A 25,015-nucleotide genomic window follows, 5' to 3' on the forward strand; every position below is an offset into this window, starting at 1 on the left:
GGACATGGACAACAGAGTGGGAATTGACTGTGGAAGTGGGGGGTGGGGGTGGGATGGGTGGAAGCAGGTACAGGGGTAAAAACTGAGACAACTGTAATAGAATAAACATTTATAAATAAAGTAACGATTACGTCACTTTCTGATTTGTCACAATCTGATTACACATTTTCATTTTAGAAAGTTATCTCTGATACATCAGGAAACAGATGATTAGGGGAAAGAATGGCAAAGGAAGCCCTGACCTGTGTGGCTCAGTTGATTGGGCATCGTCCCACAAAACGAAAGGTTGCCAGTTCAATTCCTAGTCAGGGCACATGCCTCGGTTACAGTTTTAGTCCCCACTCGGGCCGCACAAACTATCAGTGTTTCTCTCACAGTGATGCTTCTCTCCCTCTCTTTCTGCCTTCCTTCTCCCACCCTCAAAAAATTATACATATAATGGCATAATTACAAATAAAAATAAAAAAAAGATTGGCCTGGGAAGACCAGGTAGGAAGCTGTTGGAATAATCCAGGCAAGAATTAACACTGCCCTGAACTCTAGGTGGCAGTGGGATGGAAACACATGGACATATTTAAAATACTTGTAGTTGGGAGTCAAGGATGATGTCCAGGTAATGTGAGAAACGTTAGGCACTGAGAAGGATACACAGTGGGACAACAAGTTTCATGGGAGTAGATGAAGGTATCAAAGGTACCTTCTAGTGCCTGTCTCTTTCACCCTCTCCTCTCCTCACCCTTGGTGTGCTCCAGTGTGTAGCCCTCTCTTTATTCTGTACACTACACTCCTCTTGGATTCATAAAAATTATCTGAAACATGGACAAAACTCCTGATAGTCTCACATCCATCCCAAACTTGTCCACCTACCAGCTTTTCCATGTCAGTAACTGGAGAACATCCTCCATCTTTAAAAAGCCAAAATCTTTGGAGTCTTTGTGATTCCTTTTTTTCTCACAGACCTCATACCCAAATCCATCAGTAAATCCTGCTAGTTATCACTTTAAATTATAGCCAGAATTCAGCCATCTCATTCACTCTATCCTTCTGGCCAGGACATCACTCACCTGGGCTAGTATAGCAGCCTCCCAACTGGCCTCACCTCTCCTCTTTGCCCTATGCCAGCCCCCTGCCACCAGCAGTCTTTTCCACACATGGTCAAGATGATTCCATTTAATCATAATTACTCCCTTGCTCAACACCCTGAAGTGACTCCCTACTTCATTCCAATAAAAACCCAAGCCTCACAGTGGCCTGCAGGCCCTACATGCTCTGATTCTTCGTCCTCTGATTTCATCTTCCAGATGCCAAGGTCCAGGCTTATTGGCCCCTTTCTTGTGCCTCAAACATATTGGATATGCTCTCAGTTTGGTCCTTCTTGTCTCTGCTCAGAAATCACTTTTTACATTTTATATAGCCAAGTCTTATTCTTCTACCCTCTCTTTAAAAGGCACCTTTCCAGTTTTTCAAAGCTATAAACCTCTCCTACCACTTTCCCTCTAGATGTGCTTGATCCCCTAACCCTGCTTTTTTATTTTTGCCTATAACACTCATCAACTTCTATTACACTATATAATTGACTTAACTGTTACATGTGTAATTTGTTGTCTGGATGCACCTGCTGGAAAGTAAGTTCTACAAGAGCAGGAATGTTTTTGTTTTGTTTACTGAGGTACCCCAAACGTTTCACACAAAGTAAGGCCTCAATAAATACATGTCAAATATAGTCTTAAATAGCTGTTTGACATATAAAACTGATTCTTGAGAGGTAGATTTCTGGGCTCTAAAGGTAACAGGATCTTCAGACTATTCTTAATCTTCATCCTCGATTACCTGAACAGATGTAATGACCTTCTGCCATGTCTTTTGGCCTCGAGCTTCTTTCCACTCCACAAAGTCACAAAATTGTGTAATATACAGATACAAGTATGCCAATTTCCATCTCCAGCTTAAAGGCTCTCACAATTCACCACTATAGATAAGGTGCAGACCCCTCAACAAAACATATAGTTTGCTATGGTGAGGCCCCAGCCAACCTTCCAGCTTCATTTACCCTCAACGCAGCCCACACAGCTTCTGTCCTGGTTACCACTTCCAGAACAGTACTGCACATTCTCCCCTAGGTTCCCTCTCTAAAGTTTTTGTCTCATTCCTCAGTTGTACCTGAGCAACTCCTATTTGTCCTGCAAGTTCCAGCTCAAGTAATATCTCTACTCTGAAATATTCCTTAGCCCTGCCTCTGTCTGCCAAAGTTAGCTCTTCTTCCTTCTGTGCTCCTCCAGGCATGTGCAGCCACCTTTACAGCATCACCTGGAGTGAGGTGAGGCAGGAAGCTGGGACTGCAGCCAGTGGACAACACCTATATGGTTGAAATGTTATTGTTTTTAAATCTCTTGCCCTCTCTCTTTCTGTTTCTCTCTCACCCACATACCCTTTACACACACACATAAACACACACAACTGCCTGAATTATTTTTATTTTTCCTTGATCACTTGACCAAAAGTCATACATACCCTCAGGACTAAGTGAAAGTAGTGTTACAGGGGAACACCTGCCTCATTTGACCACACGGGGTCTGGCCTATGGTGCCCTCATGCCTTTCCCTGTTATCTCTCTTTTCCTGGATGTTGATTTCTCTTTACATGACAACCATTGTGACAAGAATGCTGCCTACTCACCATTAACATTTCTCTGCAGCCATTTGATTACTGCTTTAGGTAATAGATTGGTCAGTTATATAAACCCAATCCTGAACACAGTTTGCCCCATTTGGAATTTACCACACCTTATGCTGAGAACATTTTCAAACATGGAGGGAGGGAAATGTCTGATTCATTCATGAGCAATGTACCAGCTTCCTCTCCAACTTGTCTCCCTTTGCTTGTTCACATTCTGACAGTTTCAGTCAGGTTTAACCTATTCCAACCTTGTATTTGAATGCAACTAGAAAAGGTTGCTAGGCTTATTTTAACTTAGGTATTTAGAAAGGTGGTACTCAAATGTGATTTACAGATTCATGTTATTCAGTGTTCCTGGAGAAATTGAACAAAATCTGGTAGCACTTTTGCACAATCTGAACTATAAAATTACATCTATCCATTAGGCTGAAAAATATTTTTAGATACTTTTATAGGATTCAAGCATGTTAGTACTTCCTTAATTTTGAAACTTCACTCTTCACATTTTCAAGGGCAATGAAACATTCTTGTCTGACCTACAATTTATTAATGGGACAAAAGCCTGTTCATCAATCAAGACCCTGACAGTTCAATATATTTTCTGAATAGGACTTTTTTACAATATACACACTGATAAACAATGTCCATTTATTCTTCTTTCCCAGAAGTGTGAATAATTTCAGCCATTCTTAAAAGAACAAAGATATTTACTAACAGATTATGAATTTATGATGAATAAGCTTGAGAATACAAAGGAATCCTGTTCTTTTTTTATCTGTACTCTTACCATATCAGAGTTGGACAATGCTTTCAATCATATGTTACAACTAGAAAATACACAGTTGGCTTTTTATTGTCCTATAATTCAGTCATTTTCAACTTTTAAAATGTTTATTGGAAGAAGGAATACAATATTGGATATGCATCTGAATAAAAGCACTAGTTATATTTCATTCAAAGAAACAATATTTGTGTAATAATCAAGAATTGGTGTTTACAGGAACTCCTAGAAGTATCAATTATAAGATATATAAATTATTCTTTTACCATGTTTAACTTGTTTTCTCCTATAGCCACCTATATTTGAATTTTTAATAAGCTTGTTTATTAAGGAATATGCAAATCAATCTAGGAATATTTTTTTCTGTTTCCGAAACTCGTATTAGTGACAAGCTGCCATAGACAGTATAACTTTTCTCCACAAGCACAGAATCTTTTCCTTGATTTTTAGTTTAAAAAAAAAGAAAATAATCTTTACTCTCTTTTATATAGCTCTACCTTCGCTTGATATTTACTAGCAACAGGTTACCCTGATAATCACTTTGGAAACAGCATGTTTTGGAAACATAAGCAGCAAAATAGCAACAGCAATGTGTATGTGCTCCAAAAACCTTAAAAGTACTGTTCTACCCCAGCAGATAAATAGGTTTTATTCCTTGATTTTTCTCTATTTGCTTACAAATTGGGTTGTCACATAAAATACATTCATTGGACATACTAACACTAAGGAAAGTTATTGTTTATCTGAAATTAGAATTTAACTGGGTATCTTATATCTTTGCTGAGCCTCAGTAATGGTAGCCAAAGGGCAGGAAAATAAGAAATAACAATTTAACCTGTAGAATAAAAGACTAAGGTGATGAAACAGCCACCAAGTATTTTGAGTGGGCTCACTGAGTAGACTATGCCAAGTTCCTCGTTTTTGGTGAGGGTAACCAGAAACTGGCAAAAACACAACTAAGGACAGTAAGTATATTAGCTATACTTACTGAATGCCAGTGTGTGTAACACAATTGAATGCCAGCATCCCCCATTCATAATTTATCTCTTACCCTCATGACCAACCCACAAGTATACCATTATCCCCATGTTTTAAATGAACAGATTGACATCATCCCCATGATTAAAATGAGCAGTTGAATCTGAAGGCATGTAAATGGTGAGGTCCAGATTCATACCACATCAAAACTGTCTGACAGCAAAGCCCATACTTTCTCCTCTATACCCCACCTCTTCTTCAGAAGGTTTTACTAGCTCTTGGGAAGGATATCATCAAGCAAGCTAGTCTGTACATATTAGACATAAGATTGACTCATAGATGTTTTGATCATGTAAATGTAGTCCTTTAAAAGAGCAGTTGGATGGGCTAAAAAGTCCTGAAAATTTCTTCATCCCTTTGACTTACTACTAGAAATTATTTTCAAAGTAATATCTGGCTATATTAGAAGAGACTTTTTAAAAAATTATTATTTTATTGTTCAAATACAGTTGTCTCCATTTTCCTGCCACCACGATCCCCTCCCCACCCACCCCCTCCTCCCACCCTCAGTCCTTCCCCACTTTGGCTTTGTCCATGGGTCCTTTATACATATTCCTTGATTTGACCCTCCCCTTCTTTTCCCCATTACCCGCCTCCCTTCTTCCCTCTGGTTACTGTCGATTTGTTTTTTCTTTCAATGTTGCTGGTTTTATTTTTCTTGCTTGTCTGTTTTGTTGATCAGGTTCCATTTACAGGTGAGATCATATAGTATTTGTCTTTCACCACCTGGCCTGTTTCACTTAGCATAATGCTCTCCAGTTCCATCCATGCTGTCGCAAAGGGCAGGAATTCCTATCTTTCTGCTGCGTAGTATTCCATTGTGTAAATGTACCATAGTTTTTTTATCTACTCATTTACTGATGGGCAGTTAGGTTGCTTCCAACATTTGGCTATTGTAAATTGTGCTGCTATGAACATTGGGATGCACAGGTTCTTTTGAATTGGTGTTCTGGGATTCTTAGGATATAATCCCAGCAATGGAATGGCTGGGTCAAAATACAGTGCCATTTTCAGTTTTTTGAGGGAATTCCATACTGTTTTCCACAGTGGCTGCACCAGTCTACATTCCCACCAACAGTGTACTTGGGTTCCCTTTTCTCCATAACCTCGCCAGCACCCATTGTTCGTTGATCTGTTTATGATGGCCATTCTGACTGGCATGAAGTGGTATCTCACTGTGGTTTGCATTTGCATTTCTCTGATGGCTAGCGATGCTGAGCATCCTTTCATATGTCTCTGGGCCCTGTGTATGTCCTTCTTGGAGAAGTATCTGTTCAGGTCCTTTGCCCATTTTTTAATTGGATTGTTTGTCTTCCTGGAGTGGAGTCGCATGAGTTCTTTATTTATTTTGGAGATCAAACCCTTATTGAAGGTATCATTGGCAAATATATTTTCCCATATGGTTGGTTCTCTTTTCCTTTTGCTAATGTTTTCCTTAGCTGTGCAGAAGCTTCTTATTTTAATGAAGTCCCATTTGTTTACACTGTTAAATCTTTAGGCATAAGAATCAAATGTTCAACAAAGCATGTTTAAAATTTGCTTTCTTAACAGACCAGCAGATACATTCACTTTTCAATTTAGATTACACATTTTGATTTTAAGCATTTATCTTGCTATCTTCAAATCCACAGACTGTATACTCTTTGACGATAGAAACTTTTCAGTATCTAGACTAGGGCACAGTATGCAGTGGGTGCTCACAGTATTTGATTAATATTGTGTGATACAATATGACCTCATAAGCAGCATTTATAAATACATTTTAAATTATATCAGAAATATGCTATTGGAATCATCTTTCCCTTATATTGTTTTAAATGGGCCTACTTTTAAAGTTATTGGAAGCATTATATAGAGAGAGAGGGCTAAGAATTTGCCTTAGGATTTCGCTTTGGCAAGTCCTCCTGGAGATTTAGCCATGACTGTTTTTATGACTATAATTTGCTTAATATGGGGCCTCAGCCATTTTCCATCATCATATATCCCTTTTATAAACTTAAAAGCAAGATTGAAATGTTTTCTAATTTTTATATCTTGACTTCATTTTGACACATTATTTTTGTCTTGATATTATGTTAAATAAATATTGTAGAAGAATTTTGAAATTATATAACAGGAAAAAACTAGTATACTACCTCAGAAATTTTAGTAGATATGTTTCCAGATGCAAAATGAAATATTTAAAAAGAAACTATCTTTTTTCTAATTAACTTGAATATATAACATGTCTTATGCTCTTTGTGTTTGAATTCACAGATTTGTAGTATCTTTGAGTAGACATTGTTTAGTCAGGACGTTTTAGGAGCGAAGGAATAAAAGTATCATAACAAAACTACTAATGAAAAAAATAAAAAGAAAAGAGGAAAGAACAAAATGTACTGTTTCCCAAAGCTTAAGACCTGGTAGACAGGTGCTCAAACAATAACATCAAGAGCCTTTCTCCATATCTGGGATCTTCTGCTCCTTGGGTCAGTGTCATGCTCAGGTAGGCTTTCTTCACATAGTGGCAAAGATGGTAATAAAACACTCCTAGTTAACACCATCTCTAGCATATGTGAAATCTTTGAAGGAGAAAGGTCCTCTCACAGTATCTGCATTGAATCCCCAAAAAAAGATTCTGATTGGCCTTGTTTTGGTCACATGCTCACCCCTGACCAAGCTCTAGGTCAAAAGAATAGAGTTCATTGAAAGGCCAGCCTGGTTTGCAAGCTCACATTGTGGTGAGGGAGGTAGGCCCCCTTGATTGGCAGCCCCATTAGACAGCAAAGGGAGAGTTTTCAAAAGAGTTGCCACTAATAGAGACAGTGGGAGCTAGGCAGGTAAAAACAAATGTTTACTAAAACATTATGCCTTTTGAATAAAGATATTTTCCAAGACATGCAAATAATTTTTTAAAATTTAAATAAGGATATTTTTTAAACATTAGAAATATATTCAGAAGATTACATTTATCACATTTTAGATAATTTTTTTCTTTGAATCTCAGTTTTGTCATCTAAAAAACATAGGAATAATGCTTATCTTCAAAGAAATCATGCAGATTAGAAGAGATGATGTAATTGATAGTATTTTACAAAGTATGAAGTACTATCTATGTACTTATAAAATATTGACTTCTAAGAAAATCAATTCCTAAAGAGAGCAAGGTCACCTATGTCAAACTTTGGAAAGTCTCTCTCTTACAAAATGATTTTCATTACACCTGTTGTGGTTTTTCTTAAGCAATTAGTACTTGAGTACAATACACATACATGCTTTGTGACAGGTTTTTATTGATAATGAGGAAAATGATGACGACAGTAGTAGTGAAGATAGGCACAGAAGGCTACTCAATAAATTCTAAGAGAATTAAATGTATTACTAGATTTCTAAGGGATGAAAAGACCAATGTAAACTAGTTTAATGAGAAAACTAGAAGCAGATAAATGGCAGACAGAGTTGAGTAGCTTGTCTTAGGTTTAGGCTGAGCTGATATTTGTAGCCAACAGAACCATCCTCTTTACAGAAAATATTCCTAAATACCAGTAGATTAATTACCAAGATGCCATTGATATAATCACTCCCAGGAAATGTTTTGCCAGTGAAATTATCTTAACTACCAACCGAAAAGAAAGAAATAAATGTTTTATGGATGATTCATCTTCACCTGCTATGTGCACAGCATTTTGAAAAAATAAATTAGTCAGTCTGTTTGAATCATCTTTATGTGTTCTTTAAAAACAAAAAACTCATAGTTGGTTAAATGGCCAGTGCTATTTCAGAAAGATGGAGAAAAAAAAACATTAAAAAGTCACTCTGTATTGAAAGCCTGATCTGGGCACATCACAAGAATAAATGTATGAAGATAAAAGTGTAGGAAATGTGAAAGTATTTCTGGAGTCACTACCAATAAAAACATTAAAATTGCTCACACAGCTTGATCTGGCAGATTATATAAACGGATAATAGAAAGCAATATATGCCAACTCAATGGCAATGGAGTAAAATGTAATTGCAGAAAACCCTCTCCGAGTTGAAAATTATTAGAGTTGGAATACTTCGGAGTTCATAAGTTCAACCCAAGGAATATGCTTCTAAATACTTAATAAACATCCCTCTAGGGGAGGAAAAAAAGCCCTGATTTGTAGTGCTTTCCTATTTCTGTGGTATAAATACTCCCACCGTGGTGGATTCCAAGCTGCTAAGATAAGGCCACTGAATGTGATTTGGGAAGAGATGCACACGATAGGCTGTCATGAGCCTGTGCCAGAGGGCTACAGCACATGACTACTTCAACATTATAATTTCACAAATAAGAAAGCAACTGAGGTCAAAGGAAATGGTTCATACTCTAAGTATTTTGCTGCACTGCCATTACTAAAATTCAGGTTCTTCCTCTTGCTGCGCCTCAGTATTGTGAATACATTGTGAGGAAACGACCATCATTGATTGATTGATTGATTGCTAAACCCACATGCCTCCCTTAGCCTGGTTAAACTTTCCCCTTTAAGAGCCCCCGCAGACCTTGCAGCACTGAGTTTAAACTGTGGTTTGTTTATCTACCTTCTCTACTAGTCTGAGATCTCACCAAAACTTTTTTTTCCATTTTTGTCTTCAGCACTCTGCACAGTACCTATAACATAGTAGATGCTCAAAAAGTGTTTATTGAGGACATAAACAAACAATAATAATAGAGGACACTTATTAGCCTACTCTGTGCCAAGTTTACCTTTAGGCATGCATTAACTCATGGAATCCTCAGAGTAACTATCACAAGTGAGGTAGGTGCTATAATCACTCGCATATTTCAGATAAGAAAATAGAGGCTCAGAGAAGTTACTTGTCCAAAGTCACACAGACAGTGAATGGATTCAAACCCAGCAGTCTGTCTACAGAGCTTCTGCACTTGACAATTCAGCTATCACTCAATTAACTGGCAATGTCATTGGGGTACACAGCTCAGAAAGAAATACTTTCAAAAGGTCTCCCTCCATTCCTTATGAATGACAAAAATATCTCCCAAAGAAGAATCTAGTCTGACCAACACAACCCTTTGCTAAGTTGAAATGATCAAAGAAATGTGGTATTCAAGTTTTCTCATTGCTGGAAGATTAAACAAAAACCTGTATTTTAATTAAAATCCTATTGTTGACAGTTGTCCCTAGTCTCACTTTTTTTGCTCTAATAAAAATATATAACCTTTGATTTCTCAATCTGCAAATTGGCATCACCATTTGCTAATAAGAGAATGTAAAGAAGGTGTAGGAGACTGGGTTACTAACTCCAGGGGTATTCTGCAAGGCTTTTTATTTAAATAGAAAAAAAAAATCCTCCTTCCCTACTGGTTTTCTTATGATATGTCATGTGAAGTAACAAAAAGCCCATTACTACATTTGTAAATTTTCTTGGATTCCAGTTAATTGAGGTTTAACACCATGAGTGACTTATGTACCAACTGTAAGATATGAACCTTATTTTTAAAACATAATGTAATATAACATCTCAAACTTTTTTAAAGGAAAAAAGCATCCTTTTAAAGGCTCCTCAACAAATCTGAAATGAAAACAAAGTCATTTGCCCTTCACACTGCATTAATGGATATCAACTGAGATGCAAATTCATTTTATGTCTTTTTTTTCTTTTGACAATAATGGTTCATTTATTATCTTTATTATTTTTCCCTAGAGAATATGCAGTGATAAATAATGTATTAGGTTAATGTTCCTAATTTTAAAGATATACTAGTACCATATTGAGAAGTGCATTTAAATTTTCTGCTTATTATGGTCTAGAAAGTTGAGGCACACATTTTCAGTTTGTTTACAGTTTGTATTTGTCTTGTAATATGACAGCTTGCACCAAGTTCTTTTCTTCTATTTCTTGTCATTTCCCCCCATCAGTGCCAAAAATTTTCTATTTCTTAGCTCATTTCAAAATAATGAGAATTATTTATAAAAATAGCAGGTACAACACCCTATCTTTATTTTTATATACACTATAAAACAAAGTGCTTTCAAAGATGAGATCTCTTTTTAAAAAAATATTTATGTTTAGACAGAGGGGAAAGGAGGGAGAAAGAGAGGGACAGAAACATCAATGTGGGGTTGCCTCTCATGCACCCCTTGCTGGGGGCCTGGCCTGCAACCCAAGCATGTGCCCTCACTGGGAATCGAACCCGCAACCCTTTGGTTCATAGGCTGGTGCTCAATCCTATGAGCCGCACCAGTCAGGACAGAGATCTCTTTTTGTTATTTAAAATAGTCATATGTGAGTATCAGATCCTGGAATTTATGAGGTGGATGAAGTTGCCTGGAAGCACACAGATAAGAGGGAAAGGGCCAGAACCAGAGCTTTGATTGTCTGACTTCTGCTCCAGTGTGCTCCCTCTCAGCACAGAAAGCTGCTTCAGTGTTGGTGAAGAACTTAAGATACTGGACAGATTCTTGTCACCCAGATGTGGGATTGAATCTGGTTCTGTGTGACTTTTGGCAAGTTTGCTCATCTAGAAGAGGAGAATAATAATACTTTTTACTTCACAAGGTGTTTATAAAGAGTAATTCAAAAAGTTTAGCAGAATGCCTGGCATATGGTAAGCACTCACAATGTTATTTTTATTATTATATGATTTCTCCTCCAGTTCTTTATTCTGATGAAGCTTTGTTTTGCCCTCTGGACCAACTAGTTTTCTAGCCTTCAAAACCTATATTCCTAATCGTGTGCCTTCATTTGGACCCTAAAACCATTGTGTCCTTGGCCTTCTGCCTTGGGTTTCTTCCATATCTCCCATGAAGTCATAATACATTGTATATTATCTCAAAGGAGCCCTCAGAGCTACTAAGCAATCTTTTCTTTCATTTCTTGTGGACCTCAGTTTGCATGCCCTGCTATAACTCTTCTAAACCTCCTCACCCTCTACCCTGAAGTCCCTAATCCCTCTCTGTATCCATCACTTTCAGCAGATGGTCATATACTATAATTTATTTTTAAAACATTGAGATCATGTGCTCTGAACTCCTTCAGTGTCCCTGTACTTCATCTGATTTCTCATCCTCTCCTCTGTCTCAGGTAGAGTGATTTGTTTTTTGTTTGAGGGCTCCTGGAAATGTCTCTTCTTTGCTCCTTTGGAATGTTGCCACAACAGTTTCTATCTCACTCATTTGATCTTCTTGATATCCCCATTTCTCTAAGCTCAAGTACTTGCAGTTCTCCCGATAAGGCCACGTGTGTTTTCCCTGGCTCTGTATCTTCACACGAAGTACTCTGCCACCTAGGAATTTCCATTTTGCAACCTCCTTCAAGACTTAGCTCTGGCATCACTTTTGGGTTGGCTGCCCTTCCTGCACATGCTCATAATTGTCTATCAACCCATGTCTCTACCAAGTGACTGTGAGCTTCCTAGGAGAAGGCACCATGTCTGTATATTCCCATCACTACCACACTGACTGGTCCTTAGTAGACACCAATAAATTGTTAATGGATGAAAGGGACATCTACAAATAAGCACATGTCTTTCCTACAGTTTAAGGATAAACTCCTCTTGACCCTGATATTGCCTTTCTGCTATCCTTCCTTTAACAAATATTCTACTTCCTCACTACATGTGCCACTATTGCCACTACTGAATCTACTGAAAAATACTCCTGAAGGTCAACAAAGAGCTTCCATGTGGATCACATACTCATTATTGAAGCCTCTCACTTGGCCTGGCTTCTGTGAATTGATACCTCACTAAACTTACCTTTATTGACTCCTGCACTGGTTTTTCCAATGTAGGTATTCCCCAAGATTTGTTTCATTTGCTTTCTCTTCTTTCCCCTTGTTTCTCCATGAATGTATTCTTTGTTTTAACCATCACCTCTTGGCAGTTAACCTGCAAGGTTTTTTTCTAGCCAAACTAGCATCCCAGTTACTCTAGAAAAACTGAGTCCTAAATATTCATTTTTTTCTAGTGTTGAGATGGCAGATACTTGGCACTCATGCTTCCATTTGCCACTGTCTCACCCAAGATGGATATTGGCTCCCCCAAGACTGATTGTGCCTATTTCACAATTAAGGGCAGGCTTCTCCTCAGAATCCTTTCTTTATTCTCCTCTATTGCTTGATACAAATACTCTGCCTGCTTGGAATCTTCATTCTTCACTTATTCTAGATACCTTCCTCCAGGTGAACAATGTAAAACCTACTAGTTATTGCTGTAGTAGAACATTTTCACTCATGTCTCAAAATTACATCAAACTCAACATGTTTAAAACAAACTATTGTATTCCTTGGTCTTCAGTCCAACTTCTTCCTATTAACTACTTTTAATCTTGTAACTTGTTCCACTTTTCTTCAGATGAGCACTAATAATCTTTGCCTTCTCCATTGTACTCCATCAATTTAGGTGTCAATCTTATTTATTCAAATATGTCTCTCATTCATCCCTTTCTTTCTATTCTTGTGGCCACCATCCTGGCTGGCCATTATTACTTGGTTATGAACTATAATAATAGCAGGTCATCTGGCCTTCCCGTTGCCTGCTTCTCCCTGCTCTAAACCACCTTCCTCAAGATTAATCTTCCTAGAGTAAAACCTGGGTTATATGGCTTTCCATCCCAAAACCCTTCAATGACTTTCTATTACCTCTTCAATAAAGCCCCAATTCCTATCAAATTAGTAGAGTATATTTATCTTTGAGTCAAAAATATTTGATTTTGAGTCAAAAATATTTGGATTCAAGTTCTAGCTATTATATTTACCTGTTCTGTGACTTTTAACTTATTGTTTAATTTTTACTCACTTATTTACTTAACATGTATTTATTTAACCCCTACTATGTTCTAGACTCTATGCCAGATACTTGGAATAGAGTGATGAGCCAAACAGACCTTGTCCTTGCTCTTCTGGACTTTACAACACTGTAGACTTGTCACTATTTCTCATAATCTTAATAATCCTAAATACAGGCCATGCCTCCCTCTCTTGATGCTTTTAGCATTTGTTTTGTGCTATGCAGGGTAATATGAGGCATATATTATAGTTATTTGCATATGTGTGTTATCTCTCAATCACATTGTAGGTTCACTGAAGGGTAGGGGCCATCTCCTATTTCCCCATAGTTTAAGCACAGAGCTATGCACCTAATAGTTGCTCAGTGAATTCTGTTGCTATTTTTGTAGACCCAAGGTTAGACTTTGGAATAGTTATAATACCCAGTATGATCCCTTCATTCTATCATAATTATACATTTACAAAAGGAAAAGAATAATAGCTATTTAGTTTCTGTCCAGTCTAAGGCCTGTCCTTCCAACTACTACCCTAACTGTAATTACTGTAAGTAGAATTTACAATGTTTATAACTTGTGCACCTTAAGTTTTTTAGAACAATCACAAATCCACTCTGCTTCCTAGTAGAAGTATTGTCCATGTGCATGCAATGAAATGCTAAAATAATGCTCTTTTCACTAAATAGCTTTGCCTTGGTAATGAACAATATGCTATTTATCCCTGTAAAATAATTCTAGGACTTTAGTCCTGAAGATTAATCTTATTTTATACATTTTCAGCTTGCTGTTTGTATGTTCTCATGATCTTACATTAAGTTAAGCATTTGTCTATCCAAACAATAGGTCAACTATAGCCAAATTATAACCATACCTTTCCTCTGCACACAAAATCCTTTTATAAACAGCATGTGATCATTTGCTTCTAGAATTTATGATTGTTTTCTTCCAAAAGGAAGTTAAATTTAGCCTAGTAATTCTACATGCTCCCAAGAAAACAATGCCTGCTGTGATTTCTAGAATAAATGAATCTGAACCACAATTCCTTTACTTGACTGAGAAAATTTGAATATCAGCCTACTCATTAACCACAGATATTAAAGCATATTAAATAACCAGCAAGGGGTTAAGGAAGAAATTTGCTTTGTTTCTGACTTCACTGCTGAATGAGTCTAACTTAGTAGTTCTATCATCTTTAATACAAATCATTGTTTGTATCTTATAATGGTTCTCTAAAATTACTTGCTCTGACTTGAATTCTAAAATTAAACTATGTAGAGTCATGTCCAACTGCACAATGAATCTTTATGTGAAACCAGCTAGAGTTTCTGCTTTCACTTGATACAAAATTTCCAATTAGGAAGTTGTGTTTCTAATAGTTTAACTGGTGTAGTTCTTTATGTTTCTTCTTTGTTTCCAATGACAACTAAATTGCTCTTGCCTTGAATGTGTTTTGGCAGATTAACTTCTCACCATGAAGGCCCCTGCTGGGCTTGCACCTGGCATCCTTGTGCTTCTGTTTACCTTGGTGAAGAAGAGTGATGGGGAATGCAAGGAGGCACTAGTAAAATCTGAGATGAATGTGGACATGAAGTATCAGCTTCCTAACTTCACTGCAGAAACGCCCATCCAGAATGTCGTTTTACACAAGCATCACATTTACCTTGGTGCCATTAACTACATTTACGTCTTAAATGACAAAGATCTTCAGAAGGTTGCTGAGTACAAGACTGGGCCCATGCTGGAACACCCAGATTGTTTCCCATGTCAGAACTGCAGCCACAAAGCCAATTTCTCAGGTGGCATTTGGAAAGATAATATCAACATGGCTCTGCTTATTGACACATACTATGATGATCAACTCATTAGTTGTGGAAGTGTCTGGAGAGGGACCTGCCAACGACACGTCCTTCCCCCCTACAATACTGCTGACATACAGTCGAAGGTACATTGCATGTACTCCCCACAGGCAGATGAAAAGCCCAGCCAGTGTCCTGACTGTGTAGTGAGTGCCCTGGGAACCAAGGTCCTGAAGTCTGAAAAGCACCGGTTCATCAACTTCTTTGTGGGCAATACCGTAAATTCTTCTTACCTTCCAGATTATTCAGTGCATTCGATATCAGTGAGAAGGCTAAAGGAAACACAAGATGGTTTTAAGTTTTTGACAGACCAGTCCTATATTGATGTTTTACCTGAGTTCCGAGATTCTTATCCCATTAAGTATGTCTATGCCTTTGAAAGCAACCATTTTATTTACTTTTTGACAGTTCAACGGGAAACTCTTGATGCTCAAACTTTTCACACAAGAATAATCAGGTTCTGTTCTGTAGACTCTGGATTGCATTCTTACATGGAAATGCCTCTAGAGTGTATTCTCACAGAAAAGAGAAGAAAGAGATCACCAAGGGAGGAAGTGTTTAATATTCTTCAAGCTGCATATGTCAGTAAGCCTGGGGCCCATCTCGCTAGGCAGATAGGTGCCAACCTGAATGATGACATTCTCTATGGGGTGTTTGCACAAAGCAAGCCAGATTCTGCTGAACCAATGAATCACTCTGCTGTCTGTGCATTCCCTATCAAGTATGTCAATGAATTCTTCAACAAGATTGTCAACAAAAACAATGTGAGATGTCTCCAGCACTTTTATGGACCCAACCATGAACACTGCTTTAATCGGGTAAGTCACACAGGTTCCCCACTTACAAATTATGAGGTATAGTCATTAAAGGTATCAGTCTAGAAAAGAATACTAAGGGCTTTTTGTGCTTGGTAAATGGTCTTAATCTAAAATATATGCAAATTCTTTCCAAGAAAATTTAGAAAATGAATCTTCATTTAAAAATAAAATCAGCCCTTGCTGGTGTGGCTCAGTGGATTGAGTGCTGGCCTGTGAAGCATGGGGTCACTGGTTCAATTCCCATTCAGGGCACCGGCCAATGCTTGGGCTGCCAGCCAGGTCCCCAGTAGGGGGCACGCAAGAGGCCACCACAGATTGATGTTTCTCTCCCTCTCTTTTTCCCTCCTTTCCTCTCTAAAAATAAATAAATAAAAGATTTTTTAAAAATAAAAAGTAAAATCACAGTTTAAGAAAAACAATGTGGTAATTAAAGTATTTTTACAATTTGGGTATGCACATTTGTCAACACTTCAAATTATTAAACTTATTTCTCATATAAGCTTTAGTGAAGTTTAAACAAAGTTCAGTACAACAGCAGTTTCTATAAAACATGAATCTTAAGATCCCAATGCAGTCTTTACACCATTTAATATTAGACACTCAAGTTAATTTGTGGGTTTTGAAGGCTTTTTTCCTTATGAGGCACCATTTGCTCACTAATATGCTGATGAAGTCTAAAGTCTTGTCATTACTTAAAAACAACTGAAAACAAAACAAAAAAATATCTTCCAAAATGTTGGTAAATAAAACATCTTTAAATGAGCTAATATCTTCTCTAAATAACCTAGAAAACTAGAAAGGAAATTTTTTCTCCCGAATCCCTTTGTTGTTGTTGTTTTTAATGCACATAAACACTTATTTGTTTTGAACATTAACTTTCACTGGTATGAATATAAGTTTACTGTTATGTCTGGTAAAATAAGATTCTGAGATGCCATGCTGGCCTGTGTCCTTCTGAGAAAAGTTGAGGAGCAGTGCTGCAGCATATTCCCTAATAAAAATAGCCCTGAGAATGTTCATGATTACATCTCCTGGAATAGATAATTTGTATTTCTATTCTTTTTCTTTATTTTTTTATTTTAAAAATTCATTTCAGTATACATCTGAAACTAATTAGCTTCAGGTGTATACCCCAGTGATTAGACATTACATAATTCACTAAGTGATCATCCCAATAAATCTCACAAGTATCTGACACTATATAGTTATTAGAATATTATGAGCTATGTTCCTTATGCTGTACTTTACATCTCCATGACTATTCTGTAACAACCAATTTGTACTTCTTAACCCCTTTACCTTTTTCACCTATTTTCCCAGCCCTACTCCTTTTGGCATCTGTCAAAATGTTCTCTTTGTCTATGAGTCTGTTTCTGTTTTGGATGTTTATTTATTTAGATTCAATTGTTGATATATATGTTTTTATTGTCATTATATTGTTTGTACTTTTAATATTTTTTCTTCTTAAAGAAGCCCTTTAACGTTTCATATAATACCTTCTTTAGCTCTTTCTTTTCTGAGAAGCTCTTTGCTTGTCTCAATACTAAATGATAGCTTTGCTGGGTAGACTAATCTTGGTTGTAGGTCCTTGCTTTTCATCACTTTGAGTATTTCTTGCCAATTTTCTGTTGAGAAATCAGCTGACAGCCTATGGGAGGTCTCTTATAGGTAACCACATGCTGCTTTTAAGATTCTCTCTTTGTCTTTAACCTTTTGCATTTTAATTATGATGTATCTTGGTATGGGCCTCTTTGGGTTCATCTTGCTTGAGACTGTCCACAATTCCTGGACTTGTATGTCTTATTTCCTTCACCAAATTAGGGAAGTTTTCTGTCATTATTTTTTCATATAGGTTTTCAATTCCTTGCTCTCTCACTTCTCCTTCCAGCACCCCCATGATGTGAGTGTTGGTACATCTGAAGTTGTCCCAGAGGCTCCTTATACTATCTTCATTATTTGGATTTTTTTTCTTTTTGCTGTTCTAATTGGATGTTTTTTGCTTCCTTATATTCCAAATGACTGATCTGATTTGGCTTCATCTACCCTATTATTGATTCCCTATAAATTATTCTTAATCTCTGACGGGTCCTTTTTTATGCTTTTGAACTTCTTACTACATTCATTGAGTATCCTTATTAACAGTGTTTTGAACTCTGCATCTAATAGATTTCTTGTCTCCATTTTGCTTAGGGTCTTGGGAGTTTTCTAAAAAATTTTGTTGTTCTTTTATTTTGGACATGTATCTTTGTCTCCTAATTTTGGCAACCTCTCTGTGTGTATTTGTACATATTATGTAGAGCTGCTATGTCTCCCAGGCTCGGTAAAGTGGCCTAATGTAGTAGGTGTTCTGTGGGGTCCAGTGGCATAGCCTCCCTGATCACCCAAGCTGGTCACTTGAGGTGTTCCCTCTTTGTGAGCTGTGTACACCCTCTTATAGTTGTGCATCGATTGCTGCTGGTACATCAGAATTTTACCCCCAGGTGATCAGCTGCAAATACTAGTTATGACCACTGGCCATTGACCTCTGACCACCTTGGAGGATCAGCTGTGCAGGGGCTCACCCCACAGAGAAGGACTTATTTCAACTGGGCTCTGGTGTCTGCTGAGTCCGCTCTTTGAGTGTGTCACTTGTGGAGGTGGTTGGGTGGTGGCGCTTCAATGTCATCTGAAGCTGTCCACTGGGTGTGCTGGCCTGGGGCCTCCTGAGAGGAGCAGAACAAGGTTATCCACTGCCTGTGTTCTGCCTAGGGCCACCCAGAATAAGCTACAAAGCGATCTTCAGATGGCTGCTACTTGTGCTGGGCTTGGAGGTGCCCAGGCAAGGCCAAGCTATGAATGAAGGTTGCCTGCTTCTAGTGCCAGGCATGAGGCCACTTAGCAAGAGGCACAGGGCACACTGAGGCCAGATTCTACTTGTTTGAGAGATTTTAGGAATATCTGAATCATGAGCCACAACAGGACATTGGTGGAAAAGCCACTGGAAATAGCGGGGGTGGGCTTGAAAGCTGGATGCAGTGGGGCCTCAGGGAATCACCAGGGCAGGGCAAACAGTGTAAGCCAGGTTGAAGGAGACTCATATACATTGCCCACCTGCCAGCTTTGATGAGGAGGGTGTTCTTGTCAAAGGAACAATGGCCTCTGACAGCATTTCTGTCTGAGAGAAAGCTGTTCCCCCAGATCTCAACCCAATGCTGGACAGTTTGTTTCCTCTCCATATGTCTCTAGTTCCTTTCAAGCTGCTGCCCCACTTCTGGAGCTCAGAGTGAGTAAGTCTGAGTAAGTCCATGTATGAGCCTTTTAAGAGAAACTGCCTGGAACACCAGAAGAACCTCAGTCTCTTTGAGCCTCAATCCCAGTTGGTTTTCATAGCCAAAAGTTATGGGGACTTCTCTTCCTGGCACTGGAATCCTGGGCTGAGGACTCTGGTGTGGGGCTGGGATCCTTCATTCCTCAGAGGAGACCTCTTCATCTGGAATATCCATCCCAATTTTTATCTGCCAAGTGTAAGTGTGAGACCAGCCCATTCCTCATCTCTGCCCCTCCTACCAGTCTCCTTATGGCATCTTCTTTATATCTTTACTTGTAGGACTTCTGTTCAGCTAGATTTCAAGTGGTTCTGAATGATGGTTGTTCTGTAGTTTAGTGCAATTTTGATGTGGTTTTGGAAGGAGGCAAGTACCACATTTACCTAAGCCACCATCGTAATTGGTTGGACCTTGACATCAGTCATGGACTTCCTACTTGAATAGACATGTGTCTACCATGTTCTAGTTTGGTACTTTTTATCTGAATGGTATTTGATATTTATAAATATAAATATTTTTTATTGATGATTGTTTATACTTACATGAAAAGGTATTTTCACAGGAAGCATTAGGGAAATTTTTGTTACTTTGATTTATCCTGCTAGTCATCATATCACTTGGTGCCAGAAGAAGAGCACCAAATTGAGAGTCCACTATGGCCTTGGGCTTTCTTGGTTTGGACCTAGATTGGAATATATAGACCTGTCTATGCCTTCAAACATAATAACCAGTGGAGATCATAGTTGAATGAACAAACAGTAGAAGTTTTCTCAAGTTCTCAATTTAACTTTAGAAATGTACATCTCACTTTAGCAGTTTTAAGTCTAAGTAATTAAGGTTCTAATTGCAAGCAATAAGAACATAAAACATGCCTTTGGTGAAAGTAAGTATATAATTTGCTAAGGGGTACCAAGGGCATATGAACTCAGAAACATTTGGCTCACTTTTGCTGAAATGTCTGGGATACTTCCCCAGGTGGAAACTTCAAGTAATTTTTTTCATAAAGCTAGAAACCTCTGAGAGAACAAATTCATCTTTTGATGAACCATAAACATAACTGTCCTCTTTCCTCTTCCATAGTCTATGAATATACATAATGTACATGCATATATATCCCAACTAAGACTTATTTCTCTCTGTTGCACACTCTGTAAGAAGCAATGGAATTCCTCATGAGGCTGCTCCTTTCCTTCACTTGAAAATATGAAAGAGTGAAAGAAAACAAAAGAACTTTCATAAATCTGGAATTAGGAAATAAAAAAATAATAATAACAACATTCCAGAGAAAACACTTTTCCTGCATCCAATAAATTGCTTCAGAAACACAAGTTTAAAAAGAGTCTATTAGGAATTCCTACAGGACCTCTAGAGCACATGAGCTATTTGATACTTATTTTCTTAAAAATTAAAAAGAGACAACTTAAGAGATATATTGATATCTTATTATTTATTTATTCATGTCAGGCCCCAGATGTAAAAGTACTTATCAATTCTAGAAATTCTCAAACACATCCCTTTGACATTTTTAGTGTTCCAAGGAGAACAAAAAGGCAGTATTACCCAGTGACATTCAGGACAGTTTTATCACCAAGGAAAATAGCCAAAATGCACCAGCCACACCTGAAATTATTATCATTTCCATCACAGAAATTCCTGTGGGAAACAAGCTAGAACGTGCCAACATAGTCTTCTTATAAGGGAAGCCAACTTCTATACTGGACAAATTCCATAAAGACAAATACCTTCAAACCTCTCTTTACTCCTGTTTATCTTCTCTGGTTTCTAAAGATCAAAGTTCTTCCAAAAATGAGACTATCCACATTCTCAGTTTTTATATACCCATTCATTCCACACAAAAAAACCTCAGTTTTTTCCAATAATTAGCATATATCATCAGGATAAAATGAAGGCACATAGAGTCATTATTCATACAGAAACGAAATGACTTACAAGATCAAACCAGTTTGGAGAGACTCTAAGCAATGAAATGACTGTGTTTTGTCTTGGCAAATTTACTTGGCAAGATACAGGGTGACCTGTCTAACAATTTCTTGTAACTGGGTTTTTATTTTAGCATAAAGTTTGGTGAGTAGATACATATAATGTCGTTTTGTTACTAACATATCTAATCAATTGGATCTTTGTACAAGGTTCTTTGTACAAACATCTGTACAAGGTTAAGAAAGATGTGGCAAATTACCCTATTCAGGGAGATAGATAACAGATATTCAATTAGTGTTATTTGTGTCAACCACACCCAAAGGTGGATGAAGTCAGGAGAATAAATCTCATTTTGGTGTATCAGCATAAAGCTGAAAGCTGATGAATATTCTATTGAGCTCCTCCTCTAAGACCTCCCTTAGAATTCCCACCTTTGTAGTACAGATAAAAACCTTAAGACAAAGGACCCAGTGTGTGCTCTAGTCCTCTGGAGTTTGTCCATGCCTTCCTCCCTTTATTCTCCATCATGTTCTCTAGAGTATTCTGTGCCTTTTCCTTTCCCCTTTTCTTTTCCAAGCATATTACCTTTGCCTTTCTTTCTCCTAAGCTCTAAGGGCCCTCTTTTGCCTCTGTAACTTATTTCCTGAGCCCATGCAGCCCAGCTGGCTCATTTTTTCCTACCTCTGTGACTTTCTAAATAAACTTTCTCTTATAATTGCAAAAAAAGGAAAAAGAAAGAAAGAAAGAAGGGACAGTAACTTTCTGCTGAAGCTTCTGCCCAGTTCTCAAAGTATGAGCACAGCCACACTGAGGTTTTCCTGGTTCTTCTTGAGCTTCTCTTCATGTGCAAAAATGGGTGTCCCAGGATCAGACAGAGAGAGTGCTAAGTAAGGGTCTTCTAAATTTAGGGGTTTGGTAGGTTTGTCAGACCTGACTTGCTTACTTCAGGTCACTCATGTTGCTTTTCCCAATCTGACATTTTATGAAACACTAGCTATACAAAGAAGATATATATATATATATATATATATATATATATATATATCTTCTCATGTTGACAACATCACAAAAGCCCTCTTTTGAGTCATCTGATAGTTTTCAGAGCATATCATCCTTACGTCTAAGTTATTTGTGCTTCAAGAACTCTTTGATTACATGTATGATATTATTTCTAGAAACTTATCTCAAGCCACAGATATCCATTCATGTAATATTAGTGCTGATTATATCAGTTATATAAGAATGTATTCTTATCTTTATAATGTAACCATTTTCTATGTTGCTGTTGACTCTTAAAAGGTTTGTTTACAGTGACTTCCAACACTTAGAATTATAAGATTATACACTCACAAATGTCTTAAATATTTTAACCTCCTTTTTTTTCCCATCCATCAGCAGACCTCTATAAGCATCCTAAATTAGTATTGATTGAAGTTGTTTTATGCTAATGCTTAGTCCCTAAACAACATAATTATTCAAAATAAAGTAATTGAAAAAAATGTCCCATAATATGGAGACTTGTAAAGTGCAACATTTGGGTAGGATAAAAGCTCACATTCTAGTTGGGACAAACAGTATTAAAAATTCAGTTAATCTTAAGCATATATTAATTGGAATCTCCAACGGTATCATATAAGGGGTTTGTTAACATGACAGTTATTCCAGGAAAAACTAGAATCAGTACACATTGGCCCAATCTCCTACAAATGAGAATTAACATTGAATAAAGGAATTTTTTTAATCCCCAAATCAGCAAAGGTCCTTTCTGTTAAATTATAGTATATTTCCTAAGAGAAGTAGAATAATGCACTTAGAAAGATTTTTAATTTCAATCAAAATTGGAATTAAAAAGGATTCTCTCACCTACCCAGAAAATGCAGTCATCATGTTACACTGTTTTTTTATGCAATCTCATTATTATAGTTTTGCTCTATCTGTAAACATTTGAAAGAATATATATAAACTTGTAGCAGATATTTTCATCAATATCTTGGTCATCTTTATGACTAATAATTAATCAGTTAAGGGGAAAAGTATGTCATTAGGTGCCAGACACACCTGGTTGGCTGTCCTGGCCTACTGAATACCAGCTATATGACTTCTACCATATTACTTAACCTGTTAGAGCCTCAGTGTCTTCATTTGTAACCTGCAGATAACACCTACTTCACAGTGTTCTGTAAAAACCTGGGACAATGTATATAAAGCACATGGCGCAATAAGAAGACCATAAATGTAGCTTTTGGGCAGCAGCATCACCTAAAGGAACAACTGAAGTCAAAGAGATCTGGGATCAAATCAGTACCCCACCACTTTCTACCAATTTGGCCATGAGCATGTTGTTGAAACTCTGAACTGCTTTCTTCCATGAAGGACTATTGTGTGGACAAGTGCAATTATGTTTGTAAAAGGCCTAAATAACAGCTATTGTTGTAAGAAATACTTACATAAAGAAAGGCAAATTCAAATTGTTTAATTGTTTTCTGGAAAAGGCACATTCTGGTTTTATTGATCATGAAGATCTTTCACCTCCCTCCCTATCTGTTATGAGTGACCTATCTCCATAATACTTAATTTCTGCAAGTCCTTAAAACTCGAAATAAAAGAGAGGTGGGAAGTGGCTCTGTTTGGCATTGGAGACAAAGGCAGCTGAATCAGAAATGGACTATAGTCAAGCTAGGAGGTATAAGGTATGCCATTTTCCCCAACTTTCAAGTCTAACTACTCCATGGCATTGTAAGAGACTATGTTTATGTAATTTAAATTATAGTATGCATCAAAGAACTTGCAGATAATGAAGTTTTAGAAAAACTTAACCTCACAGGTTGTTTTTATCAAGCTTCCTTGTTTTCAATTATCATTAATACTCAAATGCAAAAAGTAGCCAACTGCTTCCCAAAATAAAGGAAACTTACAGTAGTAATTTTCCATCTCCTTCTCAAAAGAGTGCCAAAGTTAAAGGGTCACAACCATCAAAGGAAGAAAGCAAAGTGATTAGAACAGTTTTGAATGGAAACAGTCAAAACAAGATGCAAACAAGGAGTAATACAAAAAGGCAGAAAAATAAACATAAAGTGATGTTTATTACTATTATAAAGATGATAGATAGTAAAATTGGGTTGCATTTCAGTTGTAATGGAAGAAAATAATTGCAGCCTTCCATCAGGAAACCACAAGGACCATTATTGATTTGTCATCCTCAGGACATGTCTCATAATATTTCATAAAATAAACAAAGATTTATAACTCTTTAGAGACTGTATATCTATAATCTCTTGTACCCCAACATTTGAACTGGGGATGTGAAGTCAATGTTGCAAATAACATCCATGTAATCATACTAATCATACTGGTTTGGCATATCTTATTTAAGCAATCTCTCTTTTCAAGAGAATGCATTTTGTATTAGGGATAAAAATGTAAAGTCAGGTTTCAGGGGTGTTTTCTTTTTTCACTTCCTGTGCTCCAAAATGAGAAAATGTTATCCTATATGAAAAATGTTATTGAGGATTCTTTATTCTAAACACTAAATATCTTGGCCATATGCCGAAAGTAATAGTTACCAAAGCAAAATCTCACAAGAAAGAAAATCCTTGAGATGTAAGGATTCAATATACTTTTTTTAAAAAATCTAAGTATAAATTTATTTATTAATTGTACACTTGATTCCTCTCCTTCTGTAAACCGTCCTATATATAGGCTCAGGGAGTCACTGCTCACTAATTTATTTATTTGAACTTTCTGTGCCACCCATCCCATGAAAAGTGGCATATTGCACTATTTTATTAAAAGGAATTTAAAATCACTGTCTTTCCAGAATTTTGTAACGCTCTCTGAGAGTACTTGGCACACCCTG

At 37.1% G+C, this 25,015-nt stretch overlaps 1 protein-coding gene across 2 annotated transcripts in view; it reads left to right on the forward strand.

Moving 5' to 3' along the window:
• MET (MET proto-oncogene, receptor tyrosine kinase) overlaps positions 1-25,015 on the forward strand; it is a 151,063-nt gene that overhangs the window by 15,011 nt on the left and 111,037 nt on the right. For both annotated transcript variants that reach the window (XM_054564436.1, XM_054564437.1), the window contains exon 2: positions 14,697-15,913. In XM_054564436.1, the coding sequence (XP_054420411.1) occupies positions 14,711-15,913 (1,203 nt within the window). In that variant the 5' untranslated portion in view covers positions 14,697-14,710. The remainder of the gene's footprint in view (positions 1-14,696; positions 15,914-25,015) is intronic.

The sequence above is a fragment of the Pteronotus mesoamericanus genome, unplaced genomic scaffold, assembly GCF_021234165.1.
Source record: "Pteronotus mesoamericanus isolate MK-2021 breed Mesoamerican mustached bat unplaced genomic scaffold, CSHL_Meso_final scaffold_85, whole genome shotgun sequence".
Taxonomy (NCBI): Eukaryota; Metazoa; Chordata; class Mammalia; order Chiroptera; family Mormoopidae; genus Pteronotus; species Pteronotus mesoamericanus.